We start from the raw sequence: 25,233 nt of genomic DNA, 5'->3' as shown, positions 1-25,233 counted from the left end.
CAGGGCTTCAAACATCCCAGGAATCTCTGGTCATCTATGGAAAATGCAGATACTATGAAGAAGCCTTCTCAGAACACAAAAGAGGCTAAAAGAGATCCAAAAGTTTAATGTTTCCACATATGCACCTCTAAAACCCTGGCAGCAGAGATATACAATGTATTGTTACAAAAAGCCTCTATTCCTGTCCATAGCCTTCTGTTTACAGTAAATGCTATAAAATCCAACAAAGGCAATAATAAAAAGGGAAAAGAAATTATGATATCCCCTACAGACATACCTGTTTCCCAGAGCAATCTAAAAAAAGCTCAAGGAAGTTATCACAAGCATTTTACAGCATAAATCAGAAAAAAAGTTACACAACTGCAAAACGGTCATGGCAAAAAGGATAAGAACTGTCAAATATCTTCTTTCTATTAAGAATCCATGAAGGTTTGCATCAGTGCTTACTTTCCAAATGTAAACATCTGCAGAGATTCTAATTTTAGCATGGTACAAAGACAAAAGTCTCACTACAGGAAAATGAAGAGAGCCAATCTCGAGCCTTTCTCTTTCCAATTAAAAGATTCAGAGCAGATGAAGTTATTCTCAGCAAGACAAAGCTGTTGGATCCTCTCACATCTGACAAAAACCACCCTTTAATTGTTATAAATAGGCCTGCAAGACTGAGGGAAAGATCTGAGAGTATGTAGGGAAGTCACAACCCATAAATTCCTTACTTCCAAGTCCTATTCTTACATTGCTTTCATTCAGATTCACACCAGAGCCAAGAGCTCCTCCACACCGTGCCTGAAGAACAGGGGGAGGTTGATGGGAAGCTGCTAGGTAGCAGCACCAATCCTTTCCCCACTGAAATGGATAGGAAATAATGCAGCAGAGTTTCTCTATAACCACACAAATCTTCCTAATCCCAAAATCTAAATGTAGAGAAATATCTTGAGCTTTTTGTCAGGCTGGTGACAATTAAGAGATTCAGTACTTCATTAAGGAAACCTCAACTCCCAGGAAAATAGCAAACAAAAGGCACAATCCAATAGCTGCTTCGAAAATATTTACACTCATCTGCATGGCCCAAAGTGGAGAAATGCAGTCCAAACAGATGTCCATGAAAAAGGCACAGGATCAGGAATCCACGTGAACTTCAAATCTGGTATGTTGCACATGTCATTTCACAGATATTCTGATGACAGGTAAAGAGCCATGTCCATTAAAAAATCATATGGAAGAGTCAGTTTTAGAGAGAATGTATTCCCATATCATGGATTTGAGCAGACACCTCTATATGGTTAGAGCACAGCAGCTACTCTGATACACTGGCATTTCCTTAAAAATGCCAGATGCCCCACACTGGTCTGCTACAATTCTACAAGCTCTGGAACATGTTTTATCTGAAAGTAAACACATTAATAAGCTCATTTAAAATCAAGCATGTCTCTTTTTAAATTGAAGTATCCCCCAAGCCTGCCAACCCAAATGCTCTCAGCTGAGGGGTGACCAGGGAAGAGATTCCAGGGTACCAAGAACATTATGAACCAAGATCAAACACGAATTCTGAAATCTGATCTAAAAATCCCAACATAACTCAGAATGCTCTCTTACACTGAAGAACATGACCCTGTTGCTTTTACACCCCCTCCATCCCTCTGTGGTCCTGCCTCCTGTGTTCCAGAACTGTGATCTTCCCAGGACTGTCACACTGACTTTGGGCTCTATGTGCCCCAGCCCATATATAAAATACCCCACAACAGCAACAAGTCATCTTCTGTTAACAACTTGGTGAAATTTTATTCTCTTTTTTTACAACTGAACACACCTAACAGAGTAGATCAGTAATGTGTTATGTTACACAGCCTTACTGAAAGGCAAACATTCAAATTACTCTGAAAGGAGAAAGATTACATCTGCATAACAGATTCATTAATTTGGCTAAAAAGCCCAAAAAAAACCTAAGTCATTCTACATTTGCCTCCTAAACCAAGGCAAAAAAACCCCAATGGCAGTGTATACGTAACCTAAAAAAAAAAAAAAAAAAAAATTTCTGAGTACAATATTCATCTATTTAAGTATACAGTTGGCACACTGCAAACTGAAATGCCACCATCACTGCGGCACAGACTAAGACTGGAATCTATTTCTATTTCCGTGCTCCCCTGAACATACTTGCTTTGAGATTCTGCTCTCTTAACCTTGCAGTCTCAGTATCTTTTTAACTCTGAAAATGCAATGGTGAAAATGAAGAATTTGCAGTAAATTAGTCCTTTTGCACCAAGTTATCTATAAGGGTTTTACTCCTATTTTTATTGAACTGCCAAATACTTACAATATTGCAGTACCAATACTCTTGCTCAAAAAACTACAATTTTGGATCCAGAAATGGCCAAAAAAAATGCTCCTCCTCTTTTCAAATTCACAAGAAAAGGACTAATAAAACCACAAAAGGAAATTTAAACAACTGATCATCTTTGGGAGAGAAGGATGTGCAATAAAAAGCTGGATTATCATTGAAATACCCCCAAACTGACAGTCAGCGATCTTTTTATTCCAAAACCCACTCTGAATAAAAGCAAAAAATAAATCCTTTGTGCAGGATCTTCATACACTTACACTCTTATTCAAAAATCTGTCAGAACACATTCTTTCTTAGGACTTCACCCAGTTCTTTCTCAAAATGTCAGCCTGACTTTGGCAAGTAAGTACTTGAGACTCGGTTGCACGGTGAACAGTTTGATTTCAGAGCATTTCCTGACAGACTCCCACAGCCAGCAGCAGAATCACTGGGCTGAGGAACTGGATGAAATCAGACTGGGCAGTAATGGTGGAAATTTCCTGATGGAAAAACCGTGGGAGAACAAAAGGGAAATAAAGGGAGAAAATCACCCACCTTCTAGTCCAGAGGAAGAAGACAGAAATTTCACAACATGGTTGTGAATTAGGTGTGCAACTCCAGAAGGAAGGCCACTAAAGGAGATACCAGATAGCCAAGCCCTCAGATTCATTTCCTCACTTTGCTTTTGCAGGCTTTTTGGCCTTTTAAAAAATTTATTTATTTATTAATGAACACTTTTTCTCCAGCCATCTTTGTGGTTTCTATCTCAACTAACATCTCATTAGTTTGTCAGGCTACTGTTCCACCATGTTCTTCTACTCCGAAAATACAGTCAATACAGCCTGACAAGGTAGCGGGGAGAACAAAAAGGAAGAAAAAGATAAATACAAACACCAACAGGTGAAATATGGACAGGGATGGAAGAGCAACAAATACATCATCACATGATATATATGTGTGTGTTCATTACATTTCTTGTAGCACCAAGACGCCCTACCCACATTGCCTGAAAAACATTTATAAATAGATGATGAAGAGACTGTCCCTGCCCCAAATTGCTGACATTCTAGGCATCAAATGGCAGCCACAGCCAGACAAGCTCAGGAAGCAAGTTTACATGATGATTATCAAGGTTAGATGGATGATATCTTATCTAGATGATTTGCCGTTTCCTTTTAAATCATTTAATGTTTATTTCTCTCACCACTTCACATGGAATCATCCTGTCCTTTCAAAGCCTCAGGCCAAAAAGTTCTGTAAAGTCTGTGTTTAATAAATTGAATGTTACAAAGATATCCAAACAATACAGCACTTCTGCTTAGCAGTCAAAGCATTGCAATCCCAGTAACCAGCCAAAAACTTCAATACTGATAAGTATATAATGATTTCCAGTATAAGCTTCTGGCAGTATTCCCCAGTTATCCACAAGCACAGGTCTGCATGTGCATTCCTCAGAAAGAACTGCACCATTTCACAAACCAAGCCTGCACACAACACACAGGAGCGCTGATAACAGAGAGCCGCTCACGGAGCTGGGGACTCCCAGGGGTGACTGCTGATTGCCACGGGATAAAAGGTGATTTCAGTGTAACAGGAGAAATCCACTACTGACAGTACAGTCACTAGCTGGAGTTACCCTGTAAAGACTTACGTGGACATGATCATTACTAAATTTGGGTTGCAGGACAGTGATTTCCACTTTATGGCTAGAATTAAGCATCCTTCCTAGGTTTTCATTTATTTTTCCACTTGATTTGAAAGCATAAAGTTATCAGAATTTTCTTATTTTCTCCATTATTCCTCTGATTTTTCCTGTGTTCTTTCCCAGACTTGTAATTTCTTCTTAATGACAAGCTGCCCAAATGACAAGTAGCAACCAAGTGATACATTAATGCAATCAGAAAAACACAGAAATCACCAAGATCAACAGTTATTTACACTCTAGAGCAGTCAGAGGTGCTGATAAAACAGCAGCATCACAGGTGGATAAATCCTGGTAGTAAAGGCACAGAGAATCTTTACAGCTCACACATCTCTAACATGGAAGGGATCACATGAAAAGCCAAAACTGTCCCCATCTGAATTTTTATACTGGGAGAAAAGGCTGGAATTACTGGCCTGTGACAGTCCCTGATATTTAGATCACAGGTGAGCAGCAGCATGGGTTACAGTGGAAAATACAGGATGAAAGGTGTATTTTAGATGCAGGAAGGGAAGTACTATTTAGGAAACAGACTGGGATCAGTAGTTTGATTAGGGAAATTATCTTTTCAGTACTATTTAAAAACCCTTGAAAAAAACTGTGAAAACCATGAAAAACCATCAGATATTTGCTTTTTGTAATGTACCCTATGGACAATGAAATAGTATGGGAAGAACCTAAAGGCACACAGTCTTAGAGGACATGAGAGGCTGGAATTAACTTCTGCACAAGCTCATTTTATGTTTAATAGGCACTACAGGAAAGTTTTAAAGGTAAGAGTTTATTATGGGGATTTTCCCCATTTAATTTTCAACTTGTACACAGAAATAAAGTAAATTTCTTAAACTAATCATGGATAGTGATTTCGATTTCTATGAAAAAGGGAACAATACAAGGCACCAAATAAGAAACTTATTAATTCTTTCAGTAATGCAGAGCATGAAAGTTTCAATCTGAATCTAGAAACCTGACAAAAATGTACACACAACTTCTGAAAAGGTATTATTTCAAAACATCACAGGTAGTCCTTCAGGAAAAAAACAAAACAAAACAAAAACAAAAAACAAACAAACAAACAAAACACAAAAAAACCCCACACCACCTCACACCACTCAGAAAGTCTAGAAACAGAACACATAAGCTGCGCAGCGAGTTCAATAATCTCCATTCACAATGTAATGGTTAATATTTACTCACAGTCCCTGGCCCACCACCAAGATTTTCTTTTCATTTTGCACATTCAGAAGATAAAAGGTGAGAGCATTAGGGAACAGCACATCACAAACTTTTTGTTTTGCTGAGAGAAGGACAATTACAGGAATGTATTAATTTAACACCCCCTTCCATCACCCCACATGCAAAGACATAGCAAAGCCCTGGGCTCTAAAGTTATATATGGCATACAGAAGATAAATTATAGCAATAAAATATTTGCAATGGTAAAATTTCAGTATCAATGCACACAATGGAAGAAGTAGGCAGTGGGTTTAAAGCAGGAGGACTGAAGCACAATTAAACAGCATCAGCACAAAGTCAACATCACCAATTCTGTTGTGGCAACCAAAAGATAACCTGGGGAGAAGGGAACTGAGGGACAGTGAGCCCAACAATGGATAATTACACCATTGCATACTTGGTACATCTTGGCCTAGACTTGGCAAGCTCTGGCATTTATCAGTCTCCAGGGTAAGAGGGAAGCATGTTCGTATTTCTCATAGATTTCCCTGTTCATTTACTGCCCATGCCCTCATTTAGGGCAAAGTAGCCCAACCATGCCAAGATCAAGGACAAAAGGAGCATCTCACACTCCTGCAACACACACCTCAGGAGACTACAATCAGACAAAATTCCTTCCCCTCCAAGGTCTCTAGAAATGCTAGAAATCATATTTTTTAGAGGGATCCTACAGTATATGATGTGGCACTGCAGGAAACACGTCTTCCCTTCCCTGTTCCTCCCTTTATCTGCAGCACCAATTCACCCACACTGAGGTACTTTCCACAGGTGCTTGGAGTCTGTAGACAAAGAGTGTCCAGTGAAGTGCTGTGTTTACATTTCAGCAAGGCTGGTTTTGTCACTGGGATGAATCCAGGCTTCTGCACCTACAGCCCCAAAGCCAGCCAGCAGCGCTCCACCAGCAGGCAGCTCAGGGCTGAGAAGGGACAGTGCAGCCTTGGACTGCAGCCACAAGCTCTCACTCCTGCTGGAGAACACGGATCCACTGGTGCTCTGAACAGGAGGGGGACAGAAACCCTTCAGTGGAGCCTCTCTCTCTGTAGGAAATAATTTTTATCTAGAGCCAAAACCAAATTCTGCATCCTGGCCAACTTTCAGCTCAAAGGTCAGCAGAGTACAAAATGAGTGGAAAGGGGTGGCTAACAATTTGTCTGAGTAAATGACCAAGCAGTAAAGGACTACAAAAACCTCTCTGGACAACACTTCTGCATTTCTATAATCCAGCAGTAAATAACAGGAACCAGAAGCACTGGTGGTGAGCTTTGGCAGGTTTCTGCTGGTGATGGTTGGCTTTTTTTTTTTTTTTAAATAGCTCATTGATTTTGGACTGCATCCATCTCCGGCATTGTGGCTACACTTCATGCAGTAATTTACTTCAAACCAGAGTGCACTTCTACAGCCAAGTCTTTGTTTTGTAAATGTCATTGCACTTCAACACCATTAACCAGACACCCCTATTTCAAGCTGATATTCCTAAATTCAGTAAAAATAAGTATCAGCAACACTGTAACAGAGCCAAATGAAAATGGAAAATGTTTTTGACTCCACATAGCCCTGAGTGCAAGTGCAGGGTATTATTGCTTTCTGGGAGAGTTTGGATCAGTTGATTAATGGGCCCACTGGTGTTATCCATCCCAAGACCCCCTGAAAACATCCAGTCATCCCCACAGAGGCTTTCAGAGGAAAACCTTTGTGCTTAAGGACTTCATGGATAAACTAGGCACTAACCTTCAGGCATTTTACTGACAACCAGAAGTCCTGGACTCTGTGCCTGCTACAAAAAGCTTCCCTTTCCATCATTCAAGTCCTTCCCAAGTTGCCTGCTCAGATCAGATGGCAGCAGGGCAAACCAATGTGCATGCACTGCAATGTCAGGGCAACTGCAGCTATCAGAAACTGCAGCAAGGCGCTTTCCCAAGCAACATCTTCCCATTCCATAGAAAGCAGAAGGTGAGCACAGCTCTGCCAAACCCCATGGGTTAGGAGTGAGAACAGAGCTCCAAAGCTCATCTTCCCTCCTTGACTTGACTTGAACTGGTCCCAGCACTCGCCTCTCAAGGTCAAATGAACGTTATTTCATAAAAGGAAGGCAAATTAGTGCTTCATGGCCCACAAGCTTTGTTCATGGAAGCTTTCTCTTCAGAGGCTAAGTGAACAATTCCCATTGCCTACTGTAAAAACAGGCACAGAGAACAGTAATTTTTTTAAACTGTTGAGCTCAAAATTTTTCACCACATCTCTGATAACTGCTAATTTGGTGCCTGAAAAGTGATGTAGGTTTAAAAGTATCTTGTTCTGCCTCTCTGCAGAGACCACTGGCAGAACAAATAAATTATCAGTGTTTGGATTCTCATTACCTCAAATTAGCCTCAGCATACGATGACAGGAGCAGAGCCAAGCTGTCTGTGGGTCCTCATGTGGCACCTGTTAGCACTCCATAAAGGACACAGAAAAGGGAGGCCAGGTTCTCTCTGCTGTCTGACCAGAACAAAGCTTTCCTGACAGACTATTGATACCTCCTCTGACAGTAACTTTCAGCCTGCACACCCACGCCGCTCCTAATCCATTAACAGTGAAGCAGTTGCCATACTTGGAAGCGTCCCCAAGGAGTGCAGGGACTGCATGAGGAAACTGGGGCAGGGATGGATGACTCTGCCAAAGAACATGTATCATTACCACAAAGACATCCATCTCAAACAATACATTTGTTTACATGCAAGCCTAAAAGAAACACTGCAACTAAGAAAACAGTAAGTTCAAAAAAGAATCTCCGGGTTAGGACAGGGGAAAGTGAGATACAAAATGAAAGCGTCCTGTTTCATCATCAGTTAAATAGTCCTGCTGGGCATTTCAGGCTGCAGCCACAGGAGCAAAGACAGGCAGGCACATCTTTGGATGGGACAAAGTGACCTGCTCCAAAATGCGTCCAAAACAAAGCCAGCTGTGAAGAGCCAGAGGCTGACAGGGAGGATCACCACAACAGGCACATTCTCCTCCTTTACACTGCTCCTATTACAGCCTGGATCACTTATTCATCTCATGCACTTACTCCTCCTTGCCCGTGATTCCATTTGGAGCAGTCACACATCTGCCGAGGGACTAAAACCCTGCTTATGACCTTGAGGCTACACCACGGACCAGAACATGAAGAGAAAGTGAATGCATCAGCTTTCCATGAAACCCTCCCACAGGGCCCTGCGTGCATTCAGCATGCCAGACCCCAGATTCTGTGTCACTGTATGACTTTGTAGGAGCTGATTCTGACGCTGTGCCTCCCAAGCAGTCGGTTGGCCCTTCCATTCCTGCCCCTGGCCTTTCCTCCTGTTCTGTTTCTGCATCTTTCAGCCTGCAATTGGTGCCAGTGGGGCTCTTCCTACTCAGTGCTATCAGTGCTATCAGCACACAAGACAGGCATTCAAGCAAAACACATCCATGCAGGAGCTTGATTTAGTAAAGTGTTTGAGCAAAAAACCCTTGCTAATAATGAAAACCTTCGGAGAAAAATAATGGGACTGAACCTCCGTGTTAAAGCTCTCCATACATATGGATTGGGCACTAGCCCAAACACAAGCCTGCCCACAGCTGTGATATATTTAATCAGGTCTTACAGGCTAATTATTTTGCACAACTAAATCCAGCACCTGTGAAAATTGTCTTGTTTCAGCTGTGGGCGAAGCTACTCAAATAACGTTTCCACTTTCAAGAAGAAAGCCCAAACCAGTATCTCTTCAAATCCAAAATACCCACAGCCAGCTGCAGTGCCAAGGCAGTGAAGAACACACGACAAAGCTCTTTATTATTAATGCTTATGGCAGTTTAATGTACCCAGAACTGCCTTCTGACTTCTTTGAAAGAATATAAGGAGATGTAACTCCAAAAAAAAAAAAAGCAACATTCTCTTTGGATGTCTCCCCTTCCAAAAAAGTTGTCTCTTTCCCAATGAAATTCAACTCCCACCACTATGTTCTCAGAGATGAAATACTGAAAATCCATTTCTTAAACCGCAGGAATCCTGAAAAATATTTCATCAATATTGGTGTGATATTAACAGTATTGTCTGTTTAAAGTGCACAAAAAGCAGCCAGGATTTCCTTTCCTCAGAAGCAGGCAGGAAGGCTAACTACTGCTTTGCTTTGACTAAACTAACAGTACTAAAAATGTGTATGTATAAAAGTAAATTGTGCATGATAATTGTACAAGTAAACACCACTCCATACAAATGGATAAAGTGCTATTTTTCAGTAAGTCTGAGCCAGTTCTCATGCTGCAAGAAACATGAACTCTAAAAAGCATCTGAAAGCCTCTAAAATCGGGGTTTCCTTTCCTCAGACTGTAAAATGTTGCTGTTGGCACACTCACTTTATCATTCAAAACAGCAACAAGTGAAAATAGACAAAAAGGACCGAGTCAATTCAACGCAAAGATCTTCTCTCTCAGTAAAGGTCTCACACAGCACCACTCTTAGCAACAGAATGTTTATCCAGCACAAGATAAAGAGAGAGGCTTTTCACTGACACCTGGGACTAAACCACACAACAAAAGCAGCTCCCAGTGCAAGCCAGCAAAGTTACATTTTTCAAATGTTCCCACCTAATGCAGACAGAAGGCCAGCCACAGCAAGTTACAACAAACAACCTATTTACCCACTTCCAGAAAATGCTTGTAAATTTAAACTGTGTGAAATGTCTAACTACCGCTTTCATTCCATCAAAAGCCTTCATCAGCAATGGACAATAAAACTTCTGGCTTGACCTGAAGGGGCTGGGAGGTTAATCTATTCTGACCTTACCTTTATTCAGTCATAATACTGAAAGATTGCTTGAATGAATAACCAGCATTTAACAATGCCAACAGCCACCCTTTCACCACGCTGCTCCTCTGAAGTGCCCTCCGAGCCAATTTTTTTAATGAAAGGGGATATAAAACATTTTGAAAAATTAATTGGAAAATAAACCAAAATGCCATTTCTCACTCATGGGTAAAAAAAGGCAAGATATAAAAAACAAAAGCAGATTTTTCTTTTTCTCTTGCCCCTTCATATCTCTTTCAGACTTCCACCATCACTTACTGTCAATTTTAGATAATATGCTGTCTCTTATTAACTGTCAGTCATATCTTTTATTTATAGTATTTTCACTCAAATGGGAGAAACCAGACAAAAAAAGACACTGCTGATAAAACCTGCCTTCTAACAATAGGCTTAACCATCCAGGCCTCAGCACTTGGTATTTTAATAACTACTGGCTTCATTTCAGAATCCATTCCATGAGGGTGCTCAGCACTGAACACAGCAAAGCAGAGTTAAAATTAAGCATATAATTAGGCCCACAGAGGTCAGTAAGCTGGATTCATCACTCATTGACTGATTTAATCACTCAACTCTTGTAAGTTTAAAGTTCACAGGCTATGTTTAAATGCCCTTCTAGAGAAAAGCCTGCAGTACTCACCACTACAGCGCAGTTCTACCCAAGCCTTTTCCTGTAACACTGCAATAACCACCTGTACAAAGGAACTGAATAGTCTGATATGATAGTGCCTGTTAGAGCAAGGTACTCCTGCATTTTGTCATGAAGCAAGAGCTGTGTTCTCATTCCACACACCAAAGGAAGTTAGAGCGCTTATTTTTCAGCACCAACAAACAAACACATCTTTATTTAATGTCCTACACCTGGAGATGGTTTGGCAACACAATATCAAAAAGCATGACCAGCAGGCACTGAAAAGATACTTGAAAACGCCTTAAAAAATCCACACTAACCCCAGAAACAAGGTCTCAGCTTAAATCTATTTCTAATTAGATTTAGGAAGATGCTTAACATACCAGTCAAGATTAAGTGCCATCACCTTTATTCAAAAGCACAATCATCGAAGAACTGGGAAGTAAACCAGTGCAAGAGGAATAAAAATAAAGAGAAGAGCTTTCCTTTGGATTGCAGAGGATACTCTTATAAACTACTCAGAATTTCCTACCTTGAAAAGCTGTGATGTGACCAGCAATCATGTACTTCAGCTCAAAGTTCAGTGCCTGGATGCTCTGAGTCCTCTCCCTTCGAACAGCTGCCTGGTAGCTTTCTTCCATTTTTTTGGTGCAACATGTTGGTGCCCTGTGCTGACAGATCTGTAAATCTGACTCTTAAAGCAAAAAAGAAAAACACAAAAATTAGAAAACCCGCAAACTCGCACCATAAAAGTAATGAATCTTGACATCAGAAACACGCCGTTTTAAATTTTGAAACAATCAAAAGCCACAAGGAATGACAATGTGAAACTCAGCTGTTGTCAGAAGGACACAAAGTTGTGATTATTTCATTTGAGTAACATGACATTATCAGCTATAAGTTATTTTACACTGTTAAGAACACTGGACACAAAAGTTACCTGAACACAATCAGGGGCACAACAGAATCATCCTGATGAAGATGCACCATCTAAGGGGCAATATTTCCCCTGTACACCTTGCACTAAAGGTATCAAAACTTCAACATGTAAGTGATAACCATGCCTCAAATTAGGATACAATACTCACCCACACTGTACCTCAAGGAATCACCTATTCACCTCTTACACTAGGGGAGCTGAGCAAAAAACCAAAAAAATTTAACAGCACTGCAATCACTCTCACCTTCCAACTACAGAGGAAATTGAAAGTTGATTAAAAATTTCATTCTTGTAGATTTTTTTTTTTTAAAGTAATTCCATCTTTCTTTGTATGCGTTTCAGTAAGTTTAGAATCCTTGGTAAGGAAACCTACATCACAAAGTTGTGATGGGCACACCCAGGGTCTGTTTCATTCTACACCACAGGATTTGCGGGTGCCAGAAAGGAGCTGGTACAGGCTGCAGGTGAGTATTTTCTGATGCTCCACAAACACATGATTTTAGAAGGGGAGGAAAAAAAACAAGAGACTTAAGCAAGCAAACCCAAAACCAGGGGCACACACAAATACCAGAGCCCAAAGAGTCACACAGCATTAAGCATGACAGCGTGTCAGGGGCTGCCTTCCCTCCCCCTCCAAGGGGAAACAGAGGGAAAGGGGCCACAGGTGTCCACCTCCATCCCATCCCCTGGCCTCTGGAAGGACACAGCCCTTCCCAGGAAGGCCAGTGCCACACAGGAGGCCAAGCTCCCCACTCCCACCCACAACTGGCTGTATGGGAGGTTTTAACTGGAGCTGCTGCGTCCCCACGCTGCCCCCCCTCTGTGCCCAAGGGGGTCTCTGTTCTCAGCCACTGCAAACACCACTGGCAATCCCTCCCCACACAGCACCAACAGGGCTGGAGGGCACACGTGGATGAAAACAGCCCCGATGCTCCAAGGAGCCACAATTCCTCCAGGGGGTTTCTCAGCCAGGCCACTGCAGGGAACCCAGACCCAGCCTTGGGATGGAAATATTAATGAACCATCACCTGCACTACCCCTCACACCTGGCCTTGCAGGTTAATGCTCAACAATGCTCCACATAACTGACAGCGGTTAAAAACAAGAGGATGCTCTGTGAAAAATCAGTAGACACCCCCAAAGGAACAGGCTCTGCTCAGAGCCAGCTCCAGGTCACCAACTCACTGAGACCAAACCCACAGGGAGGAGCTTCAAAAAATCTCCCTCACCAGGGAAAAAAATAAAAACAGTGAGTTAGCTAAAACATCTTGTTTGACTTGAAAATGTTACTTCCAGTTTATAGCAACTCTTATGTGAAAGTACAGCTAATTTACATCAAGAAGGTCAAAACCAACGTAAAATATTTCAATTCACTACATTTTTATATATATTTGCAAACAAAGATCGAAGTTGTCACCAACTGAGCTGAACCAGGATACCATTTTGGAGGTGGATTTGTTTCACACTTCAATCTAGTCTCAAAAATGGGAAACAACTCCCCAGTGCAGTGTGAAGCCCCAAACTGTAGCAATGTATGCAAACAGCTTAGGCCACACTGTGCTCCAGCCAAACCGTCTTTAGTCATTCTTATCAGAACCCTCAAAATTTGTCAAAGTTACTAAGATGTAAATTATTCTAAAATAAGCAAGAAGAAGCTGAGAAACAGAATAACAGGAGTGCAAGAACTAGATAAAGGAAAGCCATAAAGCACTAGACTGTAACCAATCACACTTCCTGAAAAGTGCGTGCTGAACGTGGACAAGATGGATCAAATAATGCATGATCGCATGAAGAGGCGCTTTAAAATGTATAAATAGAGCTTAATGTAAACAATAAATGGCTTCTGTTTAATCGTATTGGCTGGTTGTGCAGAAGTCCTGAGCTCCCCCAGCAAACCCTGCTGAATGCCCTGCCAGGAGCAGCAGCGGGAGGGCTGGGCGCGATCCCCTGTGCCCGCCTGCCAGAGAACCTGTCCCGGGTTGAAATGACCTTCCTGGGCAGACTGATTTGAACTTGGATGGGTTTCTTGATCACATTTGAGCCCATTTGTCCTGTCACAAGAAACTGGGGGTCAGGAAGGACCACTGCTCTGAGCTGGCACCACCAAAGCACGAGTGAAATTGTAATACAGACTGCGGAGCAACTCAATCCTACACAAGTAGGGGTCTGAGCAGAGGGGCTGTAAATGTTGCTCGGCATCTGCAGTGCCGAGATGCTGACACCCAGAGCATTTCTCCTTACAGCAGCCCTCTGCAGTTTTGTTTGATGGGGTTTTGCAAAGCTCAGACCTGTATCAAGAAAGGTTTGAAATCGCAGGTGCTCCGTGCTGCCCTGGCATTCCCCTCTGAACCGAGGCACACGGGAACCTGCTTCTCCTCCAGAAAGCTCTGAGGATACAGATATCTCAGCTGGAACTACACTCTGGGATTCCCCACCCAGCCTCTCTCCCCTGATGAATGCTCCAGGAGCATTCAGACTGGGATTTGTTGGTCCAGAGCCAAAATGACAGAGAAGGCACTCTTAAATAGAAACAGCACTAAGCCCTTGACAGTTCAGGAGCCTGATGTAAAACACAGAGCATTGACAGCCCAGCAAAGAGCAAGCCTCGCTCTCCTCACAGGACTGTCAGGTCAGCGCTGTCATGCACACAGCCTGGCAATTTCATCTGCTCCACTATTAGCCTCAGGGTATCACTTTTAACACAATTATAGAAACCTAATAAAAGGTTTCACTGCAATACATGCCTGGGTGCCGAGATTAAATTAGAACTCATTAGTAATATCTTAATGTCTCTAATAACTCTGATACTAATTTTAGTTTATCTCATCTCTTTCTTCTTGATGAAGAACACCCTCTCCATTGGGAAGAGGGGAGGAGCAGTGACAGGGGTGGCCGAGGGGCTGAGCCCCCCAGACACAGAGCAGCCCACTCGCCCTGCTCAGAGTGTGCTGCCCAGCAGCCACGGGACACAGCCTCAAGGGCAAACTGCTCCCTTGTTCTAAGGAACAAAGCCATTCAGTACACCAGAGAGAAAGCACCGTTCTGAAAGACAGAAGTTACCAACAGCATCATTTCAGGATTTCACCCTGCTAATTTCCCTCTAGAACTTGCTTACCAGCTTTCCCCAAGCTGCCTCATTTCCTAAATAGCAGTCTGGGAGAAGCCTCTACTTCAATTTTGCCCTTAAAGCAGCTCTAACCACATAAGAGCTTCATCCAGTCACGTTTCAAGCATCTACAAAGATGAACAATAACACAATCTCTCAGAACCTGTTTCAGCATTTGACTACACTCATGGCTACACTACTTATTTAAAATAAGTAAATTTGAAATTTCTATCTAAAGATAATTTCCCATGTTCTGACTCGTGTGTGGTTTTTCAGCGTACAGCCACGTACCTATAAGAAGGTGACTCCACTTTCTCAATTTTCTTCCAAAAGGTAACTGAAGACAGCAGTATGGCCTCCCTTAATCTTAATCTTCCTACAAGTGAACAAACCCAGCTCTCAGTTCCCAAGTGTTCCATGATGGGAGCCCTCTGCTAGACTCTATGCCACAGATGCAAAGCACCTGCATCCAAGGCACCTCTCTATTTCATTTTCCTTTGCTTTAACTTACTGACAGAGCAGAACACTTTCAGCTCTACATGCCCGGGCTTCAATTCCAAAAGCTTTATAGCTTTCCTAAAACAAATTAATTTTCTGCTTCAGATCAGATGTAAGGATTACTGTGCTGATTATGTACATTATTTTTCCATTCAAGTCCTTTTCCCTTGAGTACTGGTTAAAACCGTGGCCTGGCTTATTTTTTAAAGAGAGAAAAATTAGAGATTTTAAACCCTGACTGTTATTATAAAAAACAGAATAAAGTATCTTGCTCCACTCTGAAAAACAGTCACATTCAGAAGTGCAGGACAAAAAGTACCTGAGTCTAAAGCACGTGTGTTTTGGAACGCATCAGTGATCCCTGCTGGAAACTACTGTGCAACCCCAAAGCAATAAATACATGCCAAAGGCATCACCTTCAGACACTTCCCTGTCACAGATATAAATTCCTTTTGGTGCTAAATGCACAGAAAGCCATGCATCCTTACCTGGCATCCATCCGGCCAGCTCTATTGAAATCAGCTGTGGAGTGTTTTGTTGTGTGTTGCTTGGAGAACTTTTCGTTTTGAATCAGAAAGTTTGGGATTTCATTTTGAGCTTTGGTACAAATAAAATCTAAGACTTTGGTCATTAAAACTAGCTGAATCAGTATCATTTCCCAAAAGCAGAGAGGCCTGTTTAGCAAATCAAATTAATTTCTTCCAAAAGCTGAATATGTATTCATTTTGTTAGCTGACCATGTAATTTAACAGCTGTCTTTAAAATGCTGTACACACTGTAAAAGCCATACTCCGAAATCAGAAAGCCAAACTTTACAAACACTAACTGATCTGCCCGCACCAATTTTTTCAAAAACAGGCTGATTTATTTTTTTTCCAAACAAGCTGAGCCTTTAACTTCCACTGTACAGAAGAGTCCTGAGCAAGCATGATCAGAGGGTGAGCTCAGTGCAATCTGTCTTCTGACAGTTTTTGCTTTTGTATTTTGAGTAACATTTCAACGGTATTTCCAAACAAAGCTTTAGTCCAAAGCCCAAGATTTTAATGTTGTACAAATATCTTCAAAGACTCCAAGACTGATTATGCCTTAGTAACACCGAGAAAAGTGCCAAATGTACCTTGCATTGTGTCTGGCCCAGCTGAACAGGAGCCAACACTTCATCCTTCTTGAGACTCATCTGTCTGGTACAGCTGCTGCCTCAGCTTAAGGAAAATTCAGCAATTAAACACAAACTAATTCAGGGGAGGAGGCCAAATCAAATGAAAAAGGAGCTATTTCCAACCAGGGCTCCCCCTGCAACTACTTGGGCACAAGCAGAGCCCACACCAGCACAGCCCCATGAAGGAAAGGGAATCCAGCCACTGTAAGCTGCCCCAAGTTTGTGAGGTTCTTTTTTCATGGAGCCCTTGTGCTCCAGCAGTGCTAAAACCACCACCACCTTCACCTGCAAGACTGCTGCCAAGAAGCTCATCCACTGGCCATCCTCACCTAGCAGGAGCACAGCTCCCGGCACACAGCCTTACATCAGGCCAACTGCAAGCAATAACATGTTTTCAGCTAGCAAAAACAAAGTATCTTCAACTCATCAACTCAACATGTGCAGAGTCAAACAGCTTCTATTCTCTCTGTCAGCGTGTAAAAGATGGTAGTTACCATGCTTGAAGTAGCGTCAGGAATTAGCACAAAAATCAACAAGCCAGAGCACCAGTGCTCTGGGACGTAACACAGCACTCAATAAATAACTCAATAAACCTGCTCTGTGGCCTAGGGTAAAAGCCAGGTAAGCTCCAGGGAGCAGAGTCTCTGTCTTTTCTTCCTGCCTCAGGTATGCTGGAGCCAGGCCCTCCCACACACATTTTCTCACTAGGCAGAAAGAACTTTCCAATCTAAGTCTTTCCTCTGTTCTGTTAAAATAATCCTACTATCAGCTTTAATATAAAGATGACACAAGCAGCACATTAAAAGGTTCCTTGAAAGCAAAAAGCTCACGAAGTACCAAAGCAGAGCCTGAATTTGTCCCATCTATCTACGTGCAATGTGACAACATGCATACATCCAGCATGAAACCTTGTAAGTGCAGTTTGGAAAACACAAGTTATGAAAATTTCCTTTCCCCCTACCCCTTCTTTCATAACGTACATTAACAGAGACACTGTTTAACTTGATCAGCAGACTTTGCATTCTCACTGCTCTTTTGAAATACACTGGAACACGACTAAGGCTATGAGCAGATGTGCTATTCCAGTTGAAACAATCAAGGCTGAAAGATTGTTTGAGCTAAAAGGCTAAACACCTCGAGTTTTATCAAGGAGAGCTTAGATAACCTACTAAGGTAACTACTAGCAAAGACAGCTACTTCCAACTTTGTCAAGTCAAATAGCTTGCATTTGCTCATGAGTTCTTGAGTAGAAATGAAAGTATAAAACACGGCAAAACAGAAGAATCACTTGATTGCATTGGAATTAAACCTGCAGATCTAAGGGTGGTGGAAACCTGGAGTGGGACAGAAGGGGAACAGCAAGAAGCACTAGCTGTCATGACTCCAGAGCTGGCAGCATCAGCGAGTGCCACAGCCTGCAGGGCAGCTGGAGACCATCAGGCACCAGCCCTGGTCTGCTTCCAGAGCAGGAACTCCTCCAAGCACACAGCTCTTAAGGGCAGCATCTGCAAACAGGCCTGTTGCTAGGTGTACTTTGTTCAAGTTTTTCGCATTTTCTTAGCTGTTTGCCTGGTTCTCACTGCTCTTGCATTTGGATTTTTTGTGTAGTTTCCAAAGCACCTTCTGCCCTACCCCACAGGTCACTGCCTGGTAGGATTTTCACCTTAGCTTGAGCCCCACAGAACCTGTCTTGTGCCTGGATGCAATGAGCAAAAAAAGCAATAAAATGTTTTCAACTAGAAAAATTCTTTACTGCTGATGACATTAATTAATTAACCCTAAATTGAATGTCCCTGCAACTCACTGGAACCTACACAGGCAGAAAGCAGAAGCCCTTCACTCCTCCTCAAAGTCCCTTTCCTCACTCTCCTAAGTCAATATTCCCATCTATTGATCCTCCCCTGGCCCCTCAGCTCCCCTTCTCCCTGCCTCCCCCCAGTTTTCTGCACACCCGTGGGACACCCTGGAGCAGCAGAGCAGCTGGACACATCTCCAGCCCATGGGGCACAGCTTCCCTGCGAGGAGCAGCCGCTGCAAGGAGAGACCTCCTCATGTCACTTATCCTCAATTTTCCAGGCTGCTCCTTAGAAAGTCTGGCTGTACCCAGGAGGCTGAAGACCAAGAGCTAAGAAGGCAGCTGCAGTCACTGTTCCGTGCTTCACTCCTGTTACCAGACCTCTGGCAGGAGGAACAGGGATGGAACTCACACACAGGAATAAAAAGTCCTGTAACACATCTACAAAGCACCTACAACTGGAGGATTTCCAGTGTTTCCCAGAACAGCCTGATTGTCAGTAGGGCGCTGGAAGATGCATCTTTGGCATCAATGCCCAACAGCCACGATGCTACTGCTGGCAAACAGATTCTTGAAGGAACAAAGAGTGATTAACTTCCCACAGTGCACTACTCCCTCTCTCTGGGTCTTCCCCACACCAGCTCTAATCTCAGAACCAGCAAAATTTCAGTAGGAAAGCACAAAAGCCACCTTACAGAATTTCACTCCAAACTTAATTAAACAGCTGAGCATCTGAGATTTAGTTGGGTACATGCAGGGGCAGTAGGCAAGCAGTGCCTGCCATGCCCAGGGATTGCACTGTGGCCATTGCTCCATGCCTTGCACTTCTCTCAATGGGTGATGAATTCTTTAATACTGATTACATTAATAACTTCCCATGAGCCGCCTGCTAAGTGAGATATTCTTTGAATGTGGATCTATCCGGGAGGCAGCAGGACTGTGACTGCTAAAGAGCTTGCTAACTACATCTGCATGCACATTCAAGAGATTTGCACTCTCAAAGATCCATCCTTTCTTCCCCTAGAGTTGATAGAAAAGCATGAAGACTGAGGCACATAAAGAACATCATAAAACAACTTAGGTTGGCAGAGACCAAGGGGGTTTCTACATTTACTGCAATGCCAACTCCTTCCTCCGTTCTCCTGGAGAACACGTATAACTGAATGCAGAGGTGAGACAAAAATTACAAGAACTTTCATCAATTTAGAGTCTATTATGACTCACCCTTCATTATGTCTCATCACATTCCAAGCAGTAAATCCCATACATTTTCTCCACCACCACCAAAAAGCCATAAATGCATACAAAATATTTTCTAGAGGAGTTCAATAAATCTTCCTACTCCGTATCAGACAAGGACAACAGTGAACTAACAGCTGCTCTCCAGAGGGGACAGCATTTCACTGCCACAGAGCCCTGCCTCAGCTGAAGAATGAGCCACAGAAACCACAAGAGGTGGAAAGCCTAAAGTGGAACACAGTTTACAACAAAACTGAATTGTATTTAAATGAAAGAATTAGGTTTCCAGCCCTGTACAGCTAGGGAAAAAAACCACCTTCTGAATGCAAATCACACAGCCTGCCTATCTAGTCCTACAGGGAGGACATAAAATTCTTTATGAGAGGGGTGAATCACCTCATTCATCTCAACTTCAAATCCTAATGATAATTCAGACGTTAACAACTGTTTTATGAACTTTTTAATAGGAACTACTTCCTAATAAGCTTTACCTGCTGTGATAAGATCCACATAAGGTGGCAAAGCACAGAAAATGTCAAAGATATTGACAGGTTCACGATAAAACGTATTTCTGGTTCTTCTTCATTTTATCTGTCAACATAAAAATCTGTAAGAAAGTTAGAATGGAAGAAGAAACAAAAGGAAAGATAAATCTAAAGGAACCAAGGGACTATTGGACATTTGGGAAAGGGAAATTACAAGCACAGTATTTGAGAGGAGAGGAATAGCAACTCCTCAATATTCCCTTTCCTCCCAGAATTTGAGTACTTCTGTTTTGCCATCTCACTTGAAAGCCATACATGAAGCCAAGTGCTCAGACACGTGTTTTCTCTTCTTTAAAAATATGTACTAGTGTTGCCTAAGTACTAACTTTACAACCCAAAGCCTACTGCTTTCAATGAGCTTGTCCTGTAAACCTGTTACTTCATTTTTGTATATGACTTAAGAATGAGAAATAACTGATTTCGATCCATTTTTACCAGCATTTGAAGTAGATTTCTTTAGAATCCCATTCTCACTTTCATTATTTATTTTTAGGGAGAAGAAAGAGGAAAACCATGAAATCCTAGGTGAAATACCCAAGAACTTTAAGAAAAGCACCCTGCACTCTTGATACTATGTACACAAAAGAGCTGAACCAAAACTAAGCAACTGCTTACTAGACAAGACAGCCCTCACCAGGGCCAATTCTTCAACTTCATCACCCATGACACAGTAATTAATTAAAACAGGCTGCAGCAAGACTACAGCATCACAAGGTCTCTGCATCTCGTTCCCTTTCTGTGGTTCCTAATGCAGACAATGCCACTGCTGTCACTGTTGTCAAACTGGAATTTGATGCCACGAATTGGACCCACAAGCCTTGGGAGGCATCCCACAGCAGGAGAGACAGGAAAAAGCCCAACACTCTGAGTGTAACTGCAGAGGAGCACTCATTCAGCATGACCATGCAGAGGGACCAGCTGACAGCCCCACAGGTCACATACAAGATGCCAGGAGCATGATTTTAATGGTCTAGGCTGAATGCAGATTTAAACTCAGATCACTTCTCCCATACCAGATCACATGTGCAGGAAAGAGGAAAGGTAAAAAGCATCAGAAAGCTTGGTTCAGCACCCCCTTGATGTCAATGGAGACACCCAGTGACATCAAGTCACACAAAACACAACAAAATACAGTCAGACACAGCACTGTGCTGGGCTTCATGTGGGGATTTAGCAGTTTGACACTAACAGAGCTCTGTACCCAGAGAGCTTTGGGTCAAACTCTTGAGTAGAACCTGGAACAGGGATCACAGCCAGGAAACCTGAGAAAACCCACCCTTATTAAGGAAAATCAAAATTAACAGAAAAATGAACCTACAAAGAATTATGATTTAGAAATGCTTTAATTACCTTAGAGTAACTTGCATTTGATTTCAGACAACTTTAGCTGCATGCATTCAATGAAAACGAATGGAAGGTCAAGCAGCTAAAACCACAAGCACATCCTGGAGTGAGTTGGTGATAGCATTCATTGGTCTAAAAAGCACCAAGGGCCCACTAGCAAAGTTCATCTAACCCCCATGAAATTAGGGGCCACAAGAGCATTTCCCCTTAAGAATACGGCAGCACTTAGGATGGGACCAGCCTTCTGCCCTTTCTCACTTGCTTTTGGCTTTGCTTACTTCTGTCTGCCTAGACCATGGAGGATGTTCTGATTGTACCAGAGCAGATAAGGAATGAAGAATTAGAGAATTACAGACAGTCCACAATGAAACCTCACCGGAAGGGGCCATTTCCTGATTTCTGGGTACCAGCCATACCCTTAAGCTGGAAAGCAGCCAAGCTCACTGCACAGGACACATTCCAACAGCCTCCCCAGGACCACAGCAGGGTGTTCAGCAAGAAAAGCTGTATCTTTCTGAGACTCCTTGAGCCAAGATAATGGATTCTGAAACAGATGCTGCTTCCCAAAGGCTGAGGGGAGGCAGGAAGATGTTCTAAATTAGAAGACTTTAAGCTGAGGCCAGATAAACAACTTCCAAAACCAGGTGTGGAAACCTCTGATGGGCTCCTACATTTGGCAATACCAAAATGTATGTTTGACCTCAGGCCAGTCCCTTAGGCCCCACACTCTGTTTCAGACATGGAAAAGAGGAAGCTCTCTTCCATTAGTTTGCTTAGACTAGTAAGCAATTCCTAGTGGAGAGTGCTCTCTGCTACGCGCATGTTCAGTGTTTTCCTAAGACCTGCTTTTGATTTGGACCCTCTGCACCTGCTAGATAAATTAAGAAATCATGTTTCTTCCCTGACTTCACTCCAACAAGGCACCTTCGCAGCACATTGAAGTGATTATCCTTCCCTTCTCGCTTGTGCTGTTCCACTGAAACTACCAGCATTCCTGCAGCTCTGGGGGTGGCCAGCACAGCCCCCGTGTCACAGAGCTGCCTGGAGGCAGCTGGACACGGGGGCAGGCGGCGCTGGCTCCGCTCAATCCTCCTTTGGAAAAGCCAGGCGCAGGCAGGGGACGGCAGCCACCGAGACACCGCAGCCAAGCTGACACAAGCTGGCCCCAGGCAGCCCTCGCCACTCAGCTCGTGTTTTGGCACCTGCGATAGTGACTTAGAACAAACTTCCTGAAGCCAAGCCAACGGCCCTGCCAACAAATGACACTGACACTTTTCATCCCAGCTGGGGTTTATTTCTATCAGAGAAGGCACAGCAGGTTTGTTACCAATAAGGGGGGAGCTCCCAGTAAGCTTCAGATCCCAAGCAGGTACAGCCAAACCACAGCTGCTTTTTGGGGAATGCAAATGTTTAGATTTCCTGACATATCTAAGACAAACCAGATTAGAAAGAGTAAATTTGATTATTGCAGTTTGAAGCTGAAAATGCAATGCTTTAGCCAAACACAACTTCGGGCTGCTCTGAATGGTAACAGATATATTTTTTTCCCAAAGTTCAAAACTAAGATTAGGAGATTAAAGCCAAGTCTGCTCCGAGCAGAAGCTTGAAAGCCTTTCTCTGTGATTCTGTGCTTCCAATTCCTTTTTTTAAAAGCCTTGTTTGGGAAGCCAGTGGTTTTTCTACATATTCTTTGTTCTCTTGCTTTCACACTCATTACAGCACTCCTTTTAACCACCCATGAAAAAAGAGAAGGAACACTGCACTTCTCAAAGCTGGATCTTGTTGAGAGTTGCAGGGAGGGAATATTTTCATCATCATCACAGGGCAACCATGTAAACCCCTGAGTGCTGTTCCCCAGATATGACTTAGCAAGCCCCTGCTTCTAAAAACATCACTCCAGCTTTCCAGTTTCCACTTTTTTGTGTTTCCTTATGGAAGGACAATGGAGTGGAGACACAGGACTGAACGGTGTGAGGTTTGATCAGAGGGATGAAGCACCTCTCCTACAGTGAGAGCCTGAGTGAATTGGAATTGTTCAGCCTGTGGAAGGGAAGGGTTCAGGGTGATCTAATTACAGCCTTCCAGTACCTGAGAGGAACCTACCAAAGAAATGGGAGGAATTACTGCCAAGAGCATGGAGTGACAGGGCAAGGGGGAATAGATTCATACTCCAAGTGGGTTTAGACTGGATATTAGGAAGAAATTCTCTGTTGTGAGAGTGGTAAGGCCCTGGCACAGTTTTCCCAGAGAAGTTATGGATGTTCCATCCCCAGAAGTGTTCAAAGTCAGGCTGGACTGGGCTTGGAGCAACCTCATCTAGTGGAAAGCGTCCCTGGGTTGGAACTAGATGATCTTTAAGGTCCCTTCCAACCCAAACCATCCCATGGTTTCACCCTCTGAGAGGCTCCCAGGACAAGCCATGTAAAGCCCAGCCATGCAGCATTCTGCAGACAGACAGACAGACATATTTGGGAAGGCAAGACACAAGCTCTGACCTGGAGCAGTAGAGAACGATCAGAATATGGGCACAGCATCATGCCAGGGATGGCTACACTGCTGGCAGCACAGCACTGGATTAGAGGGATCTGGAGCAAGACCAAATCCACCTGGGGATGTAAACTTCACCCTCATTTTTGAGCCTTTTTCAGCCATGAAAAACAACTTCGCTACATCAGTAACAATAAAATATTGTTCAAGAATTAACACCCCAAAACAGGGAAACACTGAAAAACAGAGGGTTTAGGACCAGAGCTCCCCTCAGCCTGAAAAATTAGAGCTACTCAGACTTGCTCTGGAAATCCCATGTCTATTTGCAAGACTTAAAATTTTGATCACTGTCTTCTGTTTTCAGTAGCCTAATTGCCACCTTGCCTACACACCTGCAATACACTGAACTATCTACCACCAGCAAAATCTAGGGTGATTTTTTTATTTAAGTTAGGAGCAAATGCTTCACATGTCTCCAGGTATCTCCACGCTGCCTTTCTACAATGCAGTTTCCCTCTAGCAGCCTTGCAACTCGACTGCTGCTCCAAGTTTGATCACTTGAAAACTGCTTCTCCTGCATGCTCCCGTCTACCACTACATGGCAAACCCGTGAATTTGTTATTTTGCCTTCCTGATCATGGAATTTGATATCCCCACGCTATATGTTTGCTCTTTCTTCACAATATTCAAACTCATAAAGGAGGAGGAAACCTATTTTTAGGGCTCAAACACCAAGTTAATAATCCTTAGTGAGTCACCACATCTGGAATTCACTTCATTCATTCCAGGTGCATGGGACCCAAATTTAGTTTAGATTCATTTACACCAACAAGCTTATTGCTCTGGGACCAGTGCAAAAGCACAGAGCATTGTTTCAGAGCAGTTGCCACATGAGTGTTACTGCAGAGAGAAAGAAAGGTCCTACGATGAGGATAACGCTGGGTTTTAGCAAGGAAGAGTAAGGTTTTGCATTAGGAAAAAAAACTACGCAGTAGGGTAATTAAGCACTGGAACAAACAGACAAAAAAAGGCTGTGATCTTCTCTCACTGATTTAAACAGTTTATTCTGGCCACAAGTAGAAGAAATAGACCAGATGATCACTTCAGGTCTCTTTCAGTACTATTTTCTGTTATTCTAATCTTTCAGCAGCTCTCAGCAGTGTATTTTTCTAATTACATCCAGTTTTCAACAGATTAGTCTCCCTTTATTCACATTTCCTAGCACAAACACCCAGAGCAAGCTGTTCCTGGACACCAGCTCCTTTGGCACTACGTTGCTGTACCTTTTGTGAGGATTTGGCCCTTAAGATCTCTCAAGAGTAGAGCTTTAATTTCACAGCACGGATCTTGCTCATTTTACTCCATATTTACCGAGAACAAAGGGAAGACTATGCAAATGCCCTGCTACTTAGACCTGAACA

The 25,233-nt window shown here is 42.8% G+C and overlaps 1 protein-coding gene across 7 annotated transcripts in view; it reads right to left on the bottom strand.

The window, feature by feature from the left end:
- LOC120757069 (glypican-5-like) overlaps nt 1-25,233 on the bottom strand; it is a 337,974-nt gene that overhangs the window by 302,011 nt on the left and 10,730 nt on the right. For 5 of the 7 annotated variants that reach the window (XM_040074150.2, XM_040074151.2, XM_040074149.2 and 2 more), the window contains exon 2: nt 11,232-11,393. In XM_040074150.2, the coding sequence (XP_039930084.1) occupies nt 11,232-11,340 (109 nt within the window). In that variant the 5' untranslated portion in view covers nt 11,341-11,393. Of the gene's footprint in view, nt 1-11,231; nt 11,394-16,360; nt 16,422-25,233 lie in introns of those variants that run through there. The other 2 variants (XM_040074154.2, XM_040074147.2) reach the window with 2 other exon arrangements.

The sequence above is a fragment of the Hirundo rustica genome, chromosome 10 (assembly GCF_015227805.2).
Source record: "Hirundo rustica isolate bHirRus1 chromosome 10, bHirRus1.pri.v3, whole genome shotgun sequence".
Taxonomy (NCBI): Eukaryota; Metazoa; Chordata; class Aves; order Passeriformes; family Hirundinidae; genus Hirundo; species Hirundo rustica.
This window is presented reverse-complemented; position numbering and strand designations above follow the sequence as displayed.